The 16,979-nt window shown below is 51.4% G+C and overlaps 1 protein-coding gene across 2 annotated transcripts in view; it reads left to right on the forward strand.

Annotated features, from left to right (window-relative positions):
- The window catches only part of PCNX2 (pecanex 2), a 288,682-nt gene that overhangs the window by 267,962 nt on the left and 3,741 nt on the right, over positions 1-16,979 (forward strand). For both annotated transcript variants that reach the window (XM_077894480.1, XM_077894481.1), the window contains 4 exons: positions 9,864-10,008; positions 10,500-10,730; positions 11,256-11,530; positions 12,221-12,405. In XM_077894480.1, the coding sequence (XP_077750606.1) occupies positions 9,864-10,008; positions 10,500-10,730; positions 11,256-11,530; positions 12,221-12,405 (836 nt within the window). The remainder of the gene's footprint in view (positions 1-9,863; positions 10,009-10,499; positions 10,731-11,255; positions 11,531-12,220; positions 12,406-16,979) is intronic.

Below are 16,979 nucleotides of genomic sequence, written 5' to 3' on the forward strand. Positions count from 1 at the left end.
GTTTTTTTCTGATCTCCTTTCCCTCAAGACTCACAGGGATAATGCAGAGCACCATTTTCCATGACAGGAGAAGAGCACTTAGCTCAGGGAACCAGCAGTTTTGTAGCAGAGAGGTATGTCATTTCATCACTCAAGGATACTCACTGCAATCATGGCCCTGGGGAATGGCCCAGGCCTTGCCTTCTTGGTGAAGCCAGTAGGATATGTTGCAGAAGGAGCCTGCTAGACTACTGGCTCCCAACAAATTCAAGTAGAATATATTTTCATTCATGATGGGAGGTAGGGATCCATTTTTCCCCCCAATGGATAGCTAATAGTCCAATACCCTTTGCTAGTAGCTTCTCATTAGTGATTCAGTCAATTAGTTAAAAACACCACTAACTTGAAATACCAATTAATGCCATATGCTATATTCCCATTCATAGGTGGGATGTTTCTGGATTTATGTCTGTTAAAGTGATCAATCTCTCTATTCTTATAACAAAACCATGCTGCTGGGTTTCCTAGAGTGATACATTGTTTTGAGATCTGATAAGCCTAGTCCCCCTATTTTGGCTTTTTTCTTGTCCTTTTGTGGTGGGTGCTATTCTTGCTCATATTCTCCTCAGGTGAAATTTAGAATCAATTTTATAAAAAGCTTTGCTGGCATTTTGATGGATGTTGTATTGAATTTGCTTATTGAGAAAAATACAAACATCACTCAGTAATATGGTGCATCTTTGTGATCATTCTGTTTTTTAAATGTCTTTCAGTAAACTTTTATCATTTTTTTGAGATGTGCAATCTCTTGATGGATTATTTCTAGATATTTTTATAGGTTTATTGTTTTGGGGAATAGAACCTTTCTTTCCTGGCACATTCTTGATGCAGGAATATAGCTAAGTGACTTATCTTTTTATTTGATCTCACTTTGAGCACCCCTACTGAACTCTGTTATATTCCAATTAATCCTCTTTGATTTTCTGGTAGGAACACCTGTCTGCAAATAATGACAGTTACGGCTCTTTTTCTTCCCAATATTTATCTTCACTTCTTTTTCTTATTACATTGGTTATGACCTCCAGGGTAATGTTGGAAGTCTGTGCTAGTGTCCTATTATTGCTGTAACTAATTACCACAAATGTGGTGGGTTAAAGCAACATAAATTATCTTATAATTTTGGAAGTCAGAAGTCTAAAATGGGATTCACTCAGCTAACATCAGGGTATCTGTCTGGCTGCATTCCTTCGGGAGGCTCTGAGGAGGAGAGTCTGTTCCCTGTTCTAGAGGCTGTCTCTTCCTCCATCTTTCGAGCTAGGAATTCAGCTTCTTTTGATCTCTGTCTGATTCAAACTTTACTTCTCCTCCTTCCCTCTTTCATTTATAAGGATCCTTGTGAGTACATTGAGCCCCCTCACATAATCCAGGATAATGTCTCCATCTCAAAATTCTTAATTTAATCACATCAGCAAAATGCTTTCTGCTGTTGAAGGTAACATGTTTACAACTTCCAGGGGTTAGGATATGGACATCTTTGGGGGCACATTTTTCTGCCTCCCACAGCATCCTTACTTTAATCCACATTACAGAGAACAAGAATAATATTTTAGCATTAAAATGTAAGGTTTGTTTTAGAGCTCTGACATGTGACCTTATGGTGGGTCACTCTTGTGATTTGAGGTCACATCTGCCATTTGTAATAGACCATTTTATCAAGTCAGGGAGTTTCCTCCTCTTCCTAGCTTGCTAAATAAAACTTTTATCAGGAAAGGAAGTTGAATTATTTTAAAACGCGGGGCACACATTCAGATGATATGCTTCTCCTTAAATCTATTAATGTAACAAGTTACATTAATAGAGTTCTTCACATTAAAAGATCTTTAAAGTTCTGAGATAACCTTTATTTGGTCATGATATGATAATCTTTTTATATAATGATAAATTCAACTTGCTAACTTTTTTAGAGAAGGGACAGGGAGCATAGAGGGAGAAGGGGGAAAAAATCTTAAGCAGGCTTCTCACCCAGTGTAGAGCCTGATGTGGGGCTCAATCTCATGACCCTGAGCTGAAATCAAGAGTCAAAGACTTAACTGTGTTTGTGAGTTTGTGAGCCACCCAGGTGCCCCACAACTTGCTAAAATTTAGTATACATAGTTACACCTACACATGTGTAGCCCATGACCTCTGTGTGTGTGTATGTGTGTGCAATCTACCCTTACATAATTTTAAAATCAGGAATATGCCTTTAGGTGTACTTTATAAGACCCCACAGGTCATTCTCACATATTTAATGTTAAAGAGTTAACAAATGATTTTTGAACAGTAACTCCCTAGAGATATCTTACACAGCAGGCTAGCATAAGTCACAAGCTCTGCTTTATTAGATGGATTTGTTGGGGAAATGTTTTTGACTTTACAACAGTGACATGGCACTGAGACAATCCTCAAGAAATAAAAATATGTATATGCAAAATTAGGGAGAATGAGTAAATGGAGAATCATCGTAAACAATAAGCTGAGTGCAAGCAAGCAAAGAGCACAAGTTTATACAGTGTCTTAAAATAAAATGCCCATGTATTTTGGAGATAGAATGAGTTAATATGGACATACCAAGCAAATATGGATAATTTTTTTAGATTTGGAGTTTGAGGCCCATCTTCTTTGGAGAACTATGTCTCCTGCTGAAGAAAGGCACACATCCATAAAGATATACTTTAGCAGGAAGTCAAAATAGTTTCACTGATCCCAAGCTAAAAGATAGCTTGATTGCTGTCTTCCATGGAAGGTGGTGAGTGGATCCTGGCTGATGCTCCATTTATAGAGATAAAGGTGAGAAGATGGTTGCATTTTACAGCAGCACCATGTTTGCTTGAAGAAGCAAATGAAAATGAAATTTTACTATCTCTCGGCGTAGACTAGGGTTCCAAGAGAATAGAGAACCCCAAGATCAACATAGTCTTGAAAAATGGTTGGCAAACAAGCCAGCCATAGTGTGCTGTGCCAAGCCCTGTGCAGGAGACTGAGAGCTCTGATATGTGACCTTATGGTAGGTCACTCTTGTGATTTGAGGTCACATCTGCCATTTGCACATCTCTCTCACCCACAGTGGATAGAGGAAAACAGCGTTCCTCAGAAAACCAGGACATGATCTCTGTTTCTTCTCCCAAGCTTCCTTTGGAGATGATGCCCAAACTAGGGCCAGATGTCATACAGGATCATCTTGTTGACAAGATTGAGGTCCACTTTCTCCTGTTGGAAACTTGGAAGCCAGAATCTAGGCGAGAAATAGACAAAGTAAACATGATGCAAGATCCTGATTAAAATCAGGTTATCCAGCTCAAATAAAAGTCTCAGAGCATGTAAAAAAATCTATAAGTTTAAAGCATAGGAATGAATTTATAACCTAGAAAAAGGAGCAAGCATTTCTGGGACCTTAAATTGTAAGACTGCACAGGAAGTTCTTCTTCTACCTTGGCCTGGTGGATGGGTTCCACTCCACAGCTTTTCTGACACAGCTGGACGTCTTTAGGAGACACTCAGATTCTCTGGTCCCCTGATCCCCAAATCTCAGGATTACCTGGGCAGCTTGATCAGAATATAAACTCTAGGCGCCCTCACAAACCACCAACTGAGGATCTCCAGGAACTGGGTCGGGAAACCTACTTTTGATTTTGAAGGGCCACCATGTGCCTGATTCCTTGAGTCCCGAGGTCGGCCTCCCAAAGCATGTTCACTGAGTAATGGGAGATGACTCATCGATATGGAGGCTCAGGAGCACAGAAGTGTTGAGTGTTAGAACATCATGAAGTCAAATGTATTTTTAAAAAGCTTTTCATCAGGGCTTGCCTTTTAATGATTTCTCACTTGGGAATTAGTATTTCATAATTTATTTGGGATTTATTTGAAATAACAACACCTGCTTTCCAGTTATTAGGTGGGATTCTGTAGCATAAGCATCCTTTGGCTTATATCTGAAGTTTACGCTAAAATGCAACTAAAGGTGGCAGCGAACACCTACAATGTGCCCCCTGCATACATACTGGGGACAGTGCTCAGAGCTTGACTTGAGTTCACACATTTTATCTTCCGTGGAGGCTTGAGAAAGGATGAAGTGGATACTGTCACTGGCCGCATTTTAACAGCTGGAAAAACGAGGGCACAGAGAAGTGACTGGCATAAGTGTTTCACCACAGCGGAGGCCTGACCAGTGTCCAGAGTCCCACTCCTGACCACCACTCTGTGCCACCATTAACCCCTTCTGCTCCATAGGAATTCCTCAATGGCCCCGCATCCCTGAGGTGGCTGTGCTATTCCATAGCACCCACATTTCCCTCCTCACACCCCTAAGCTTCCTTTGTGGACAGTTCCCAAAGCTCACAGTGGTCCATGCCCAGGGATGCTCTACCCTCTGGGCTGCACCTTGCCTGTCCTGCTGGCCCAGGCCCTCTCTGAAGGGAGTTGCTTCCACCTTGCACTCTGAGTGCCCTCGATCAAGAGATAGAGACATCTTCTGTGTCTTTCAGGACTCAGGCCTGGATCCCGGAGGACAGAGGAATGCTGGACACTGGAGTGTATTTGTCCCTCTTCTCACAGACCCATGTCCATTGTCCTCAAACCACACTTATGCACCCAGTCCTTGATATACAGTGATCGTAGCAAGCCCCTCATCCAGCCTCCACATGTCCCTGGACAAGCTTGATTTTAAGGAGGAACACAGAAAGAAAGATATGATAATGAGGACGAGGGACTTGCCAATATCAACAAATATCAGAGCCAAATGGAAGTGTGGGTTTAGGTTTCTGGCTCCCATCCCTCCAGCTCTTCTGGGCCATATGCTGCCTCTCTATGTGGTACCTGAACTCTAAAACCAAGCGAAGCACCTTGGTCCTACCTGAGGGACACTGCTACTTTCTTTCAGAGTGCCCTCTACCAGAGAACCAACGCCAAGGGTTGGCTCCATTTTAGAGCTTCCTGGATGAAGCGTACATGAAAGAACTCTTAATACTCTATCAGTTCAGGGTGTGTGCGGAGTAAATACACCAAATTAAACTTGTGGAAATCGCAGGTGACTGACCTCAGGAGGGTGAGGTGGGGGTGAGTTCAAGAGTTAGTTCATCCCAGCACAGCCTCTAGGCTTGTCCGTAAGAAGACGGCTCCAGTTACATTACACATTCTCGAAGCAAGTCTGAGTTTCCTGGACAGGTGGGTAGCCAGAAGGCAGCCGTGGCTTTGCTCTGACGCATCTTCAGTGGGATGAGATACTGAGTCTTTGTTCCCCACCCATCTTACTCTTTTTCTTGTCCCTTTTTGGCCTGTTTCTTCTCATAGGAAAGGGCTAAAATAGTATATCTTGTGCAGGCACCCACGAGAATGAGATGAGCTCATGGGATGGAAAGCGCTTAGTAATCTACAAACCATCAGAAAAATGGAAGCAGTCAATCAACCTTTAAAAAAAAAAGATTTTATTTATTTATTCATGAGAGACACACAGAGAGGCAGAGACATAGGCAGAGGGAGAAGCAGGCTCCCTGGGGGGACCTGATGTGGGACTCGATCCCAGGACCCTGGGATCACACCCTGAGCCAAAGGCAGACGCTCAAACACTGAGCCCCCCAGATGTCCCTTAACCTCCTTTTCTCATACTTCTAGTTGCTTCGAGGTGGTGCCAGTCACCGAGATGATTCTTGTTCAGTAGTGGGGTGGGGGGAGCTTCAGCAGGAGAACGTGGCTGCGCAGTGGAATTAGCTGGGCGGAGTGCTAAATTGCACAGACAGAGTACAGCGCACGTAAGGCTTGCTGTGCCCCGGAGTGGACCTGCTCTCGGAGCCCGGAATACTGGCCGCAGCAGACTGGCGCAGCTCCCTGCGTAGCTCCGTTACTAATCAGGAAACGCAGGGAAACCCAGCCTGCAAATCACACCTAATTGTTGCCATATGTTCTACAAGCTCTCCATTTACTGCGCTGCGCTGCAGCAGAAGGCTGTGCAGGCCTGGTCTGTGAACACGCAGTACGTGGGCCTGTTTGGAAGGGAGTGAAAATGAACCCATCAGTCATTGGAGTCATCTGGAGAGCCCACTGTGAGTCCTGCAGGAACTGTCCCAGCATTGAAGTTGTTTCCCCCCTGAGCCCTAAAATTCCTTAAGCCTGGATTCAAGATAATGACCCCATTGTCCAAAACTGAAAATCTGTAACCTCCCCTGGTGCTTTGTCTCAGAAAGAACGGGCTTCTCAGCACAGGCACTGCGAGCATTTGGGCCGCATGGTTCTTTGTCTTGGGGGCCAGCCTGTGCTTTGTAGCAGCAGATCTGCCTGCCTTCTTCCACCTGGTGCCAGAGCACACCACCACCTGCACTCCCGCCCTGCCCCAGCACAGTTGTGACATACAAAAAGGTCTCCAAGTATCCTTCAGGACCAAACATGCTAGCAGTTGAGAACCAGTGAGAGACGGTACAGGTGAGAGCCGGGCTGAGCCAGTCAGTGATGTCGATATAAGTAGGAATCAGAGGGGTGTAAGCAACCTCGGGCTAGAATAGAGCCAGGAGGACTTCTCTGTGAATAAAGAAAGCAGGGTTACAAGACGGTGAAGACAGCCTTTGCTTCAGCCAGTCATCCTCAAATGGTCCTTGCTGTGAAAGGTGATGGAGAGGTGCGCTGCAGTGAGCAGGACCAGTTGCTGAGCGCAAGCTAGCGTGCCAGCAGTGACGGGCTCTGCAGGCGACAGCCAGGGCCTCGAGCCAGAAAACAGCCTTTTCTAGAGGGGCTGTGAGCAACGGTACTTAAGTACCAACAACCCCAGGCTCTCATCTATGTGTGTCACCAGCAGCCATGTCATTATTCACAGGAAGCTAAGGCAGGAACCAGAAAGACAAGAGCAGGAATTCGGGCAATCAGAGAATCATTTGAGACCCAGCTTTATGGTTGTTGGCGTCTGCTCGGGCTACAGAGTCACTCGGAGGCAAAGGCAGGAACATCTGTTCTAACACACACACGCACTTCTCAGTGAGAAAGGCAAGACCATGGCTCCCATCCTAGCTCCGTGGAGTGTGGATTGAGCCTTAGGAGAGGAGCTCAGGGCCAGGCCAGAAGCAGTGCAGACACAGTCCCTCTAACGGAGCTGGGTGGAGGGGCAGGATGCTAGGTTTGTTCTCAGGTCGAGTAGCATGGTGTGACAGCCCAAACAATACATGCCCACTCTTTTCCATTAAAAAGAAAATGCACTCAAGCACCAGCTACTCATCAGATTAAGGAGCAATATCTTTCTAGTGCTGTTTTTATTGAATTATGAGCACACATCTTGTCCCACGGCAGCCCCTGCACATCTCGCCGTGTGTGGTCTTTGTTTTTTTTTTTAATATTTTTAAAAATATTTTATTTATTTATTTATTCATGAGAGACACACACACACACACACAGAGAGAGAGAGAGAGAGAGAGGCAGAGACACAGGCAGAGGGAGAAGCAGGCCTATGCAGGGAGCCCGACGTGGGACTCGATCCTGGGTCTCCAGGATCAGGCCCTGGGCTGACGGTGGCACTAAACCACTGAGCCACCCGGTCTGCCCCGTGTGTGGTCTTTGGTTCTCTACGTGTGGTTCTGCTTCTGTAACACACTACTATACACCTGTGGCACCTGCTCTGCCCTGTCCCTGACCTAATCCCACACAACTGGTTGCAGTTGCCCCTGAGTGGGTGATTGCGTGGCCAACAAACTCTATGGCAGGACAGGATGAGGCAATCTAGGTCACTAATATCCCAGGTGGGGGGTGGGGCACCGGAGGCAGGGGTGGGGGGTGGCTGTTCAGTCCCCATGAAGGCGACAGCTCCAGCTGTTGGCTTGGGGGTGGGAGCTTGTCATCTCCCAGTGAAATCTTAAAAGACAAAGCACCAGAAAGCTCCCAGTCAGAAACGTGCCCCAGGTGTCCCAGAGCCCTGGCTCCCTCTGCCGCTCAGGGCCTCCCCTGCTCATCGCATCCCTGTGCCTTCCTGCTCTTCCTTCTCTTAAGGATAATGAAACACCTTTCTTTCGGGATACCTTTACCTTTAAGGTACGAGGGATAATACTGCCAATCCAGTGGAATTCTGGTTCAGGCTTTGTTTTTTACATTGCAAATCATTTAAAAGGAACAGCATTAAGTGTTCATTTTCTCGGAGACATGAGAAATGGCAAGTGAAGCATCTGTTGCTGGGGCCCTTCCCTCGGAAGCTGCATTTGCCCTCCCGATAAGTAAGCAGTCTGTGGTTGTTCTGCACCGGTGCTGAGCAGACCAGAGCCCCGCACCCTCAACTCCTTGCCGCTCTGGGTCCCTGGGCGAGCCCCTTGGTCTTCCTTTGCCACCATCCCCACCCCTACGTCTTGGAGGAGCATTTTGTCTTCCTGTGTATGCAAGCAGCCTGGCATTCCTAATGCTTTCCAGAATAAAACCCACCCATGTCCTGCCACTTTGCTGTTCCTTCACAGCACCTAGCCCCCACCTGATGACAGGGGCACTTCTGATGTTTTCAGCTGATAGCAGGTAGTACTCGCTACTGCAAAGCTTCTGCACTTGGCATTTGCCCTGCCGCAGCCGGGCCTTCGGTCTTGCACCTCCTCCTTCGTTGCCTCCCGGGTAGTCGCCAAAGCTCCCAGCCCCAGGAAGTCTCTGTTGTTCTGTGAGGGGGGAGCCTTTCTGGGAAGGCTGCCTCCTGGGACTCTTTCTGGAAGGTTCTGGGCTCCTCAGGCCATCCCACCCCAAGCCCCACCTGCCTGGACCTTGGCTGCTTCCGTTTCCCATAGTCTGCTCTGACTCGAAGCCTCGGCATCCCTCTCAAGAGAGTTCCAGAAGGAAATTAATGATAGTGGCACATTTTGCAACGAAATGCTAAAATAGCAATCAGTGGAACTATTTCCCTGACGTGCAGGACTAATGTGCTGTGTTGAATCAAAGGCTTGCTCAGTGAGCCAACTCATTAAATCCTTATGAGCAGCCATCCTCAGAGATTCTCCTTCTCGCACAATTTTCCTGCTCATTCTGTCCCGGTTCAGCACTATCAGGGCTGCTGTTGCTTGTGCTCACCTCATAACTACCTCTCAGGGATGTGAGAGGCCAGGGTTGCTAGAAGGGGCTGTGACTGAGCGTATTAGTGGAAATAACGAAGGAAGGAAGAACAACTCCTCCTGTTCCCATCGTACAGGAGCCGTTGCCTTCCAACCCAGGTTCGTCCAAAATGTAAAGCGCCCAGACCGCAGAAGATTTCTCCTGGGTAGACTCTCGTGCTCCCCATCCCAGCAATGCTCAATTATGTGCAGGAAATGGAAGCAGCGTGGGAAAAACCTAGAAACTCGGAAACCGGGATAATCCTGAGAAACGCTTCAGTCAGTCACTGTAACCCCCGCGGCGCCTCTTCCAGCTCTCTTGGCAGCAGGGCAGCGCTGGCCAGGGGATGAGCTCGCACAATCCAAACGACCGACTTGAGATTTCTCTGGGCTCCATCCTTTTCCTCTCCACCCTGTGGCGGGAGAGCAACGTGAGCCCCTGGGCTGTTGGGCAGGTGGCCCCGTCAGCCACCCCCTGAGGAGGACACCCCTGGGAGTCCTGGGACAGGCCGCTGCACGTGGAGGCCCACGGTGACCAGCACCTGAGATCAAGCACAAGTGGCTCGGGTGGCCCCCCCACCCCCCAGGTTATGGAGGCTGGCACTGAGGCTGGCCATCCCACCCACGGCTAGTCAGGAGGGTGTGGGTGCAGGGGCCCTGGCCGGGTGTGGGAGCACCCCACCTTGGTCATCTATTAGAGGCACAAAGGTCATTCCCGACTGGACAGGTGGGAGGCACAGGCCTTGCTCAGAGTGACAGGTTTCCAAACACTGTTCAGTGTAACCCAATGGTCATTCGGGCTTTGCTTTACAGCCTGGATTCCTTCCTGTATGGCCTCCACGCCCTCTTCAAAGGTGACTTCAGGATCACAGCCCGCGACGAGTGGGTATTTGCCGACATGGACCTTCTGCATAAAGTGGTGGCTCCGGCCATCAGGATGTCCCTGAAACTTCACCAGGTAAATTAAATAAATAAATAAATCCTTTTTTTTTTTTTTTTAAAGGATAAATCTGAAACAGGGGGAAAAAAGAACTTTCAGGTCCCTTTTCTTGGCATGGCATTTGTGAGTGGGTGTGTTACTTAGGTAACTAAACATGGAGGCCATCCAGATAGTCTTGACATCAGCCAGTGGCCACTGCCCTCAAGATTGGCTAGAAGGTGGCGATCCCCCGCTAGGACAGGAAAGGAGAACTGACCAGAGAAAATGACAGCTCAAGTGCCCAAACCCCAGGCACAAAGCTGTTTCCCAGGGCCTGTACCACCAGTCGGGGCAGCGGGACGAGGAGGTGCCCCCTACCCAGGTCTGGATTCGGACAGAGTGTGGAAGGAGAGCCCATGTGAAAGCGGATTTGACTCTTCGGGTCGTTGGCCAAGTCGCCATCCACACATTCACCCACGGGTCAGCTCTCTGGCCCTCCCCGAGCCCACAGACGGACTTCTTTCTGCCAGGACCAGTTCACTTGCCCCGATGAGTATGAAGACCCAGGGGTCCTCTATGAGGCCATCCAGTCCTTTGAGAAGAAAGTAGTGATCTGCCACGAGGGTGACCCGGCCTGGAGGGGCGCCGTGCTGTCCAACAAGGAGGAGCTGCTCACCCTTCGGCATGTGGTGGACGAGGGCGCCGACGAGTACAAGGTCATCATGCTCCACAGGAGCTTTCTGAGCTTCAAGGTCATCAAGGTACAGTGGCCCTACCCCCTGCTTGGCACCCGCACCCGTGCGCCAGCATCTCTTTCTGGGACACAGCCTCAGAGGAGCAGAGATGGGCCTCAGGGCTGGGGTCACTCACGCCCTTGAGAACCAGTGTGGAGGCGAGGGCTCTGGCAAGAAGTCCCGGTAGACACACATGTAGATGAGGCTCAGGACCCAGCTTATTTGTAAACACTTTCTTGTTCTCCAAAGTTCCAGAACTTTGATAATCTCTTCTTGGACCTGGGGTCTTTCTTACCAGTATTTCTTCTCTTTGTATCACTTCAAACTGCCAGACAGCTTCCTTATTTGCCCTGTTACCCCTGGGAGTGGCACCCCCCTCACCTCATAGGACTGCTCCTCCGGCCTGCCCATGAAAATGGCGTTAGGCCAGAGGGGTGTAGTCGGAGATGATCAGATGCACAGCCCTGCTCATGGTCTATAGGCTAAAAAAGCATCAAACTGAAAACATGCACCATCATTTGCTCTTCTCCTCGCCCCTTCCCCGACCTACAGGTTAACAAAGAATGTGTCCGTGGCCTCTGGGCAGGGCAGCAGCAGGAGCTCATCTTCCTTCGCAACCGAAACCCAGAGCGTGGAAGCATCCAGAACAACAAACAGGTCCTCCGAAACTTGATTAATTCCTCCTGTGACCAGCCTCTGGGGTACCCCATGTACGTGTCTCCACTAACCACATCCTATCTAGGGACCCACAGGCAGCTGCAGAGTGTCTGGAGTGGCCCCGTCACTCTGGACAGCATCAGGACGTGGTTCCGAACCAAGTGGTTAAGGTAGGTCTTCCTCACCCAGGCCTTCATCCAGATGCGGCCAGGGGTGGTGCGGTGAGGCGTGGAGAGCTCCCCACTCTGGCTAGAGTTTCACTGTTGACCGCCGTTTCCTTGTATGATTAAAACTGCTATTCCCAAGTGGCCTAACAGGTCATTTGTTTCCACAAGCAGTTTCAGATGATGATGAGTCCGAGGAAACCTCACACAGAGGAGGATCTGTGCCCCTCACACTTGCCCAGGCTGAGGTCTGGCTCGCCTCCTTGCAGAGCGGCAGAGGTCATGGGTCTGCGGGAGTAACTGCTGCACATCTGGCCCGGAGACCAGGCCTGAGCTCCCCAGCACATGGCTCTCATCCAATAAGCCCCTTGACCTGCTTGTAAAAATGTCCCTGCTTAGCTGGAATGAATTCGAGGAGGTTTGGCCACAGAACGGCAGAACTCTGTATCTCAGACCTCAGAGCCCAGGGTTCTTTCAGAAGGTCAGGGCTCTAGCTTATCCATCCTGGTGGGTTTATTCATTTACCAGATACTGGAGTTTGGGGAGCAGAACCCCCTTCTCCCCCCACCCCCAGCATCCCAGCTGTGCTGCTCACCCGCAGAATGCGGTCTTCCACCCTGATCCACATGGGCATTGGGGCCACTGAAGGGGTAGAAACGTCTGGTGGGAGTCCTGGAGATTCCTCTCTCCTCACAGGGTGCGGAAAGGCTGTGATTCTGGCCAGCATGGGGCTGGCCACATTGAAGATGTGGATAGAAGGTCTGCTCCGTCTGCAGGCGGCGGCCAGGCTCCAAGTGGCGAGAGCCAGGAGAGCAGTACAGAACAGCCCAGAAAAGATGGGACCCACCACTGGTCGCCCCATGAAGGGACACAGAGGACAGGTGGGTACAGCAGGGCCTCACAGTTACTGATCGGGGCTCCTTTGGTTCCAGTGACTGAGGCCGCGGGTTATGCTGTCATTCTAACTTCCAAGAGCTCCTTCTCGAAGAAAGAAATAAAATCAAGATCGGGCCAAAGGATGCCCCAGATTTACTGACTCTTGTAGGTTCTACTTTTAAAAAAATCTCTGTTAGACTCAGCTTTTATCCTTTATCCATTTCTTGTCTATTACCTTGGCCAGCCATCTCTCCGTCCGTCCATCCACTGGCCACCTCCTCCCATCCCACCTCTCACACCTTCGGTGGCCATTGGATCATGTGCCTTCTGTGTCTGGCAGTGTTGTAGCTCCTGATCCAGGCTGGCATGTGCATCCTTCTGAGAGTGGAGCCACGTCCCTCTCTGAATCTGTGGGGTGCGCAGACAGGCTTCCTGTTCCCCCATTCCTGCTTCTCTCTGGTTCCCATCTCCCCCGTGTTCACCTGACATTTCAGAGGACAAGAGGGGATAAGGGATGCCAGCAGATGGGATGGAGGAGCTGCATTGGTCCACATCTGGGATGGATTTAAACTTTAGAATCACTTTTAAACTAACGGCCACCAATGAGTTAGGCTCATTCAGATGGATGAGGTTCTGGAACCCACTCTGCCGAGGGTGACTGAGTGAGGAAAGGTGACATGGAGGCCTCACAGAGGACATGCCAGGTGACTGGAGGCAGGAGAGGTGGATGCTCTGTCCTGGTTCCTACCAGCCTCAGTGCTTGGCTTTGCCCTTCGCAGCCTGTGAGTGATTCTACCTTTTGGCTTGAGTGCTTCCTCACCGTCCAGAAGCCTTCATGAAGCACCTCTTCATGCATGTCCTACGGGCCAGCTCTGCGCCGAGTGAGCAAGCAAGGAACAATCCCTGCCTCCTAGAAATGCCCCACACCAGGTGGAGGGTGTAACTGAAACAAGGTTTATATAAACCACAGGCAAGACGATAGACAGGTGGTAGATAGATAGATAGATGATAGATGATAGAATAATATATATACATAAGGAGATAGAGACACAGATGGTCGGTGGATGGCCAGGTAGTTGAGATGGAGAGATGCAAGCGAGGAAGGAAAGCAGATAGGCAGGGAGAGAGAGGGAGACGGGTAGCTAGGCAGAGAGGCTGATCACTCTCAGGCTGGGAGTTTCTTACTGCTTCGTGAGCACTTGTTTTTCCTGCATGAGGAATGGTAGGTTCAAAATCCCTGGAGTGCTTTTCCGGATGGGAAAATGCAAGGTAGCTTCCAAATGGAGAAATGGCTGCGTGCCTGGCACATCTGTCCAGGTGACTTGTCGCACCAGGGCAGCCTGGAGTCGGGGGGATCTGGCTGGAGGAGGCCGAGCTCTTAAAGAGCTGGAGGCGGGTGTGCTGGATGAGGCTGGGGCTCCCGGAGCCACCTCCTCCTTTCGTGAGTAAAAAGGTGCCAACGCTGGTTGGCCTGGCAGACGCCAGTGTTCCTCCCTCCCCCGGAACCCGGACACCGTGGGGAGTGAATGTTCTTCCCGTTTACAGCCAGAGGCCTGCAGCTGGCAGCAAATGCAGACTTTTGTGGCAGATGTTGGAGCAGGATCTTCCAGAGCCCCAACCAGCTGTTAAGTTTTCATTATTGCTCCTTAAAACTGCTCCTACCAAGGTCCGCCTGGCCTTCCGCGCTCTACACGGTGCCGAGGCAGGCCTGGGCCCCCCTCCAGGGGCCTGGGCTCCGCCAGCCCCCGCCCGCAGGCCGAGGCTGCCCCGGGCTCTGAAGCAGCAGTCCTCCCGTTCAGGGGCTTGAAGAGGCGGCCGCCACGCCCCAGTGGCTTCGAAGCCACCTGCCTTGCTGCCGTCCCCTTCTGCTGTCCGCCCGCCCACCCAGGTCGCATCGGGGGCTCCCCTGCTGCGGTGACAAGCGTGATAATCAGTAACGGTCCCCCGGCCCTCGCCAGGTGCCCAGCGCGGTCCTGCGAGCTTTCCAAAGTGCAGGTTCACTGGTCCTCCCCGTGACCCAAGGCGGAGGCCTTTCCTGTCCTCCCCTTGCAGCTGAGGAGACGGGCATGAAGCTAGGTCACTGCCCAGAGTCACCAGCTGGGATTCAGACCCAGGCAAGATGGGCCCGGAACCTGCCACCCTCACCCCATGTGCAGTCCCGTCATGATGGCCTCGGGACCCTGGCAAGGGCTCCTCTTACAACTGTCCCTCTGGCCCACACCCAGGGCTCCCCGAAGCAGCCAAGCCGGGCTTGTCCCCACTGCCCGCCGGGTCTCCCCTGGGCTCCACAGGCTGACGCACCTGCAGAAAGAGGTCAGCGCCCTCCCGGCAGAGGGATGGAGGGCGGGGGGCAGAGGGGAGCTGCACCGAGGCCTGCCACCCCCTCCCCACTTCGAACACCGGAGAACCTCCTTCCTGCTCCCCCGCTCTCGCTGGCCATCCCCACGGCCCTGACAACCGCCCAGGATCATAAATCTCTTTCCAGCGAGCAGCCACAGTGGTGCCGTTTTAACTTAAGACAGTTCGACTGCTTCTTGGGGTGGGTAGCGGCTTCCCACCTCCCAGGAAACCTGTATCGGTCCACGGGGGCGGCCGACACACAACTTGTCTCTCCCTCACTCAGGACGCAGACGCCTCCCCCTCCTGCCCCCTAGAAAAGTTAAATGTTACCTTCTTACCACCACCGTGGTTAAAGCCACACAGGGACACTGGGCATCTTCGGCCGAGGTTCCTTGCCCCTGCTCACTCCCTGTGGGTGGGACAAGGACAGAACCTTCTCGTCTAACCTCCCTGTCCCTCAGCAGCTAGAGACACCCTCCAACTTATAAGCAGCATGTTGGAGCCCAGGACTCAGAGGACCCAAGCCCAGGAAGATGAGCGCTTCCTGAGGCTCCTACACTGTGGCCCCTTGGCACCTGGTAGGCAGCAAGTACCCGCAAGTGCACACGGTGTGAGGGGACAGCCACACCAGCTGGCCCTCCAGGGACTGTCCCCTTCCACCCACCTCCTCCTCGGCTGGTGTGGATGTGTGGATGGCATGGGCACTCGGGGTGGGGGGTGGGGTTCTAGCTTGGAGAGGGCTCCGGGCACAAGGTTTTCCATTCCATAAGGCTCAGGGGGTCCCAGGGACAGCGGGCCCTGAGAAGGAGCCCCTCGTGGGGAGGGGCAGCCCCCACACCCCGGCTGGCCGGCCCTGCCCGGAGCAGCCCTCACCTGCTGCTGAGATCTTTGGCACGAGATGCAGCCAGGGGTGGGAAGCCACCACCCGCCGTTCCCAGCGGGCCAGCTTTCCCGATTCCCGAAGGGCCGTCCCGTGGTACTGTGGCTCCGCTGGCTTCCTCGGCTTCCGCCCAGCTGAGTCACCTCCGTGCCCACACGAGAGGAGGCCTGTGGGCCTGGACGGGAAGCCAGGAGCCTGCCCCGCCAGCTCGGGGAAGTTACAGGCCGTTCGCCAGTCAAGGGGAGGCTACTCCTGCACCCAGATCTCTGGTCATGGCCTAGAACAGCAGGGGGACCCCTGTCCCAGCTCCCAGCACGGTAAGGGCCCAGGGGCAGCCTGCGGGGGCATCCCCACGGTATCAACCTCCCTGGCAAAGCATTTTCTAAGCTCCCCAGATGGTGCTGGCCAAGGTAAAGGAGTCCTGTCCCCACACTGAACTGTCCAGGGCTAACTTTATTCGTACTCGGGGACTTCGGAAGCTCTGGGTCTCCATGTGAGGTCGGTGTTGCACGTGAGTCCCCACCACACTGTGCGGCCTCAACTACGGCCCGACGGCCGGCAGTCCTCTCACCTTGCTGCAGAGTAGAGTCCCAGCGGAAGGGGCCTGGTCCCCGTGGGGGAGACTGGTGACCTACTTACGGAAGGCAGGTAGGAATTCGTGGCTAATGTGCATCCCAGACTAGAGAGGAAGACTGTACCCTCCAGTGGGCCAGGGTGCACCACGGCCTCTCAGAGAACCAGCCACGGTGAGGGAAAGGTACCAACGTAATGAACCCAGAAGGGTCATTTATACAGGATTTCAGAATCTCGGATCTGAGGAGGTTTTCCCGGGAAACACACATAATTTGATAATGAAGCAATTGGTAAAGTTAAGTTAAATTACAAAATAACAATCCTGAGTGGCACAAATGCATTTGCATGGTTTGCCGACTTGCTCTGCTTGCAAAATTCATTTAGAAAAAAATCAGGAGCAACAATCACAGCAAATAGCTCCGAGAAGGCCTGAAGCAGGGCCATGGGGGGAGGACTTCTGTCTCGCGCCGAATGTAGCCCCTTCCCCTCTGACGCGTGCCCTGGTTTCTGGAATTAGCTGAGAAGTCCCCCACCAAGTGCGGGTGGTCCTCGATCCAGCATCAAAATCACCGACTTGCGGATGAATGGGGAGTATTTCTGGGCAGCAGTCAGCACAGCAGTATAAATCACAAACAGATGTTCGGCCTTGTCAACTCCAAATAAACTAACAAATGGGCGGTCTCTGCCGATTCGGACTCGTCAGGGTCCCTTTTCCGTTTTTTCCTCTGTTGGCGTAACTCCCTCAGCTTTTCAGCAGCCGTCGGCCAGAAGGGCCCCAGCTCCGGG

Source organism: Canis aureus, chromosome 4, assembly GCF_053574225.1.
Source record: "Canis aureus isolate CA01 chromosome 4, VMU_Caureus_v.1.0, whole genome shotgun sequence".
Lineage (NCBI taxonomy): Eukaryota > Metazoa > Chordata > Mammalia > Carnivora > Canidae > Canis > Canis aureus.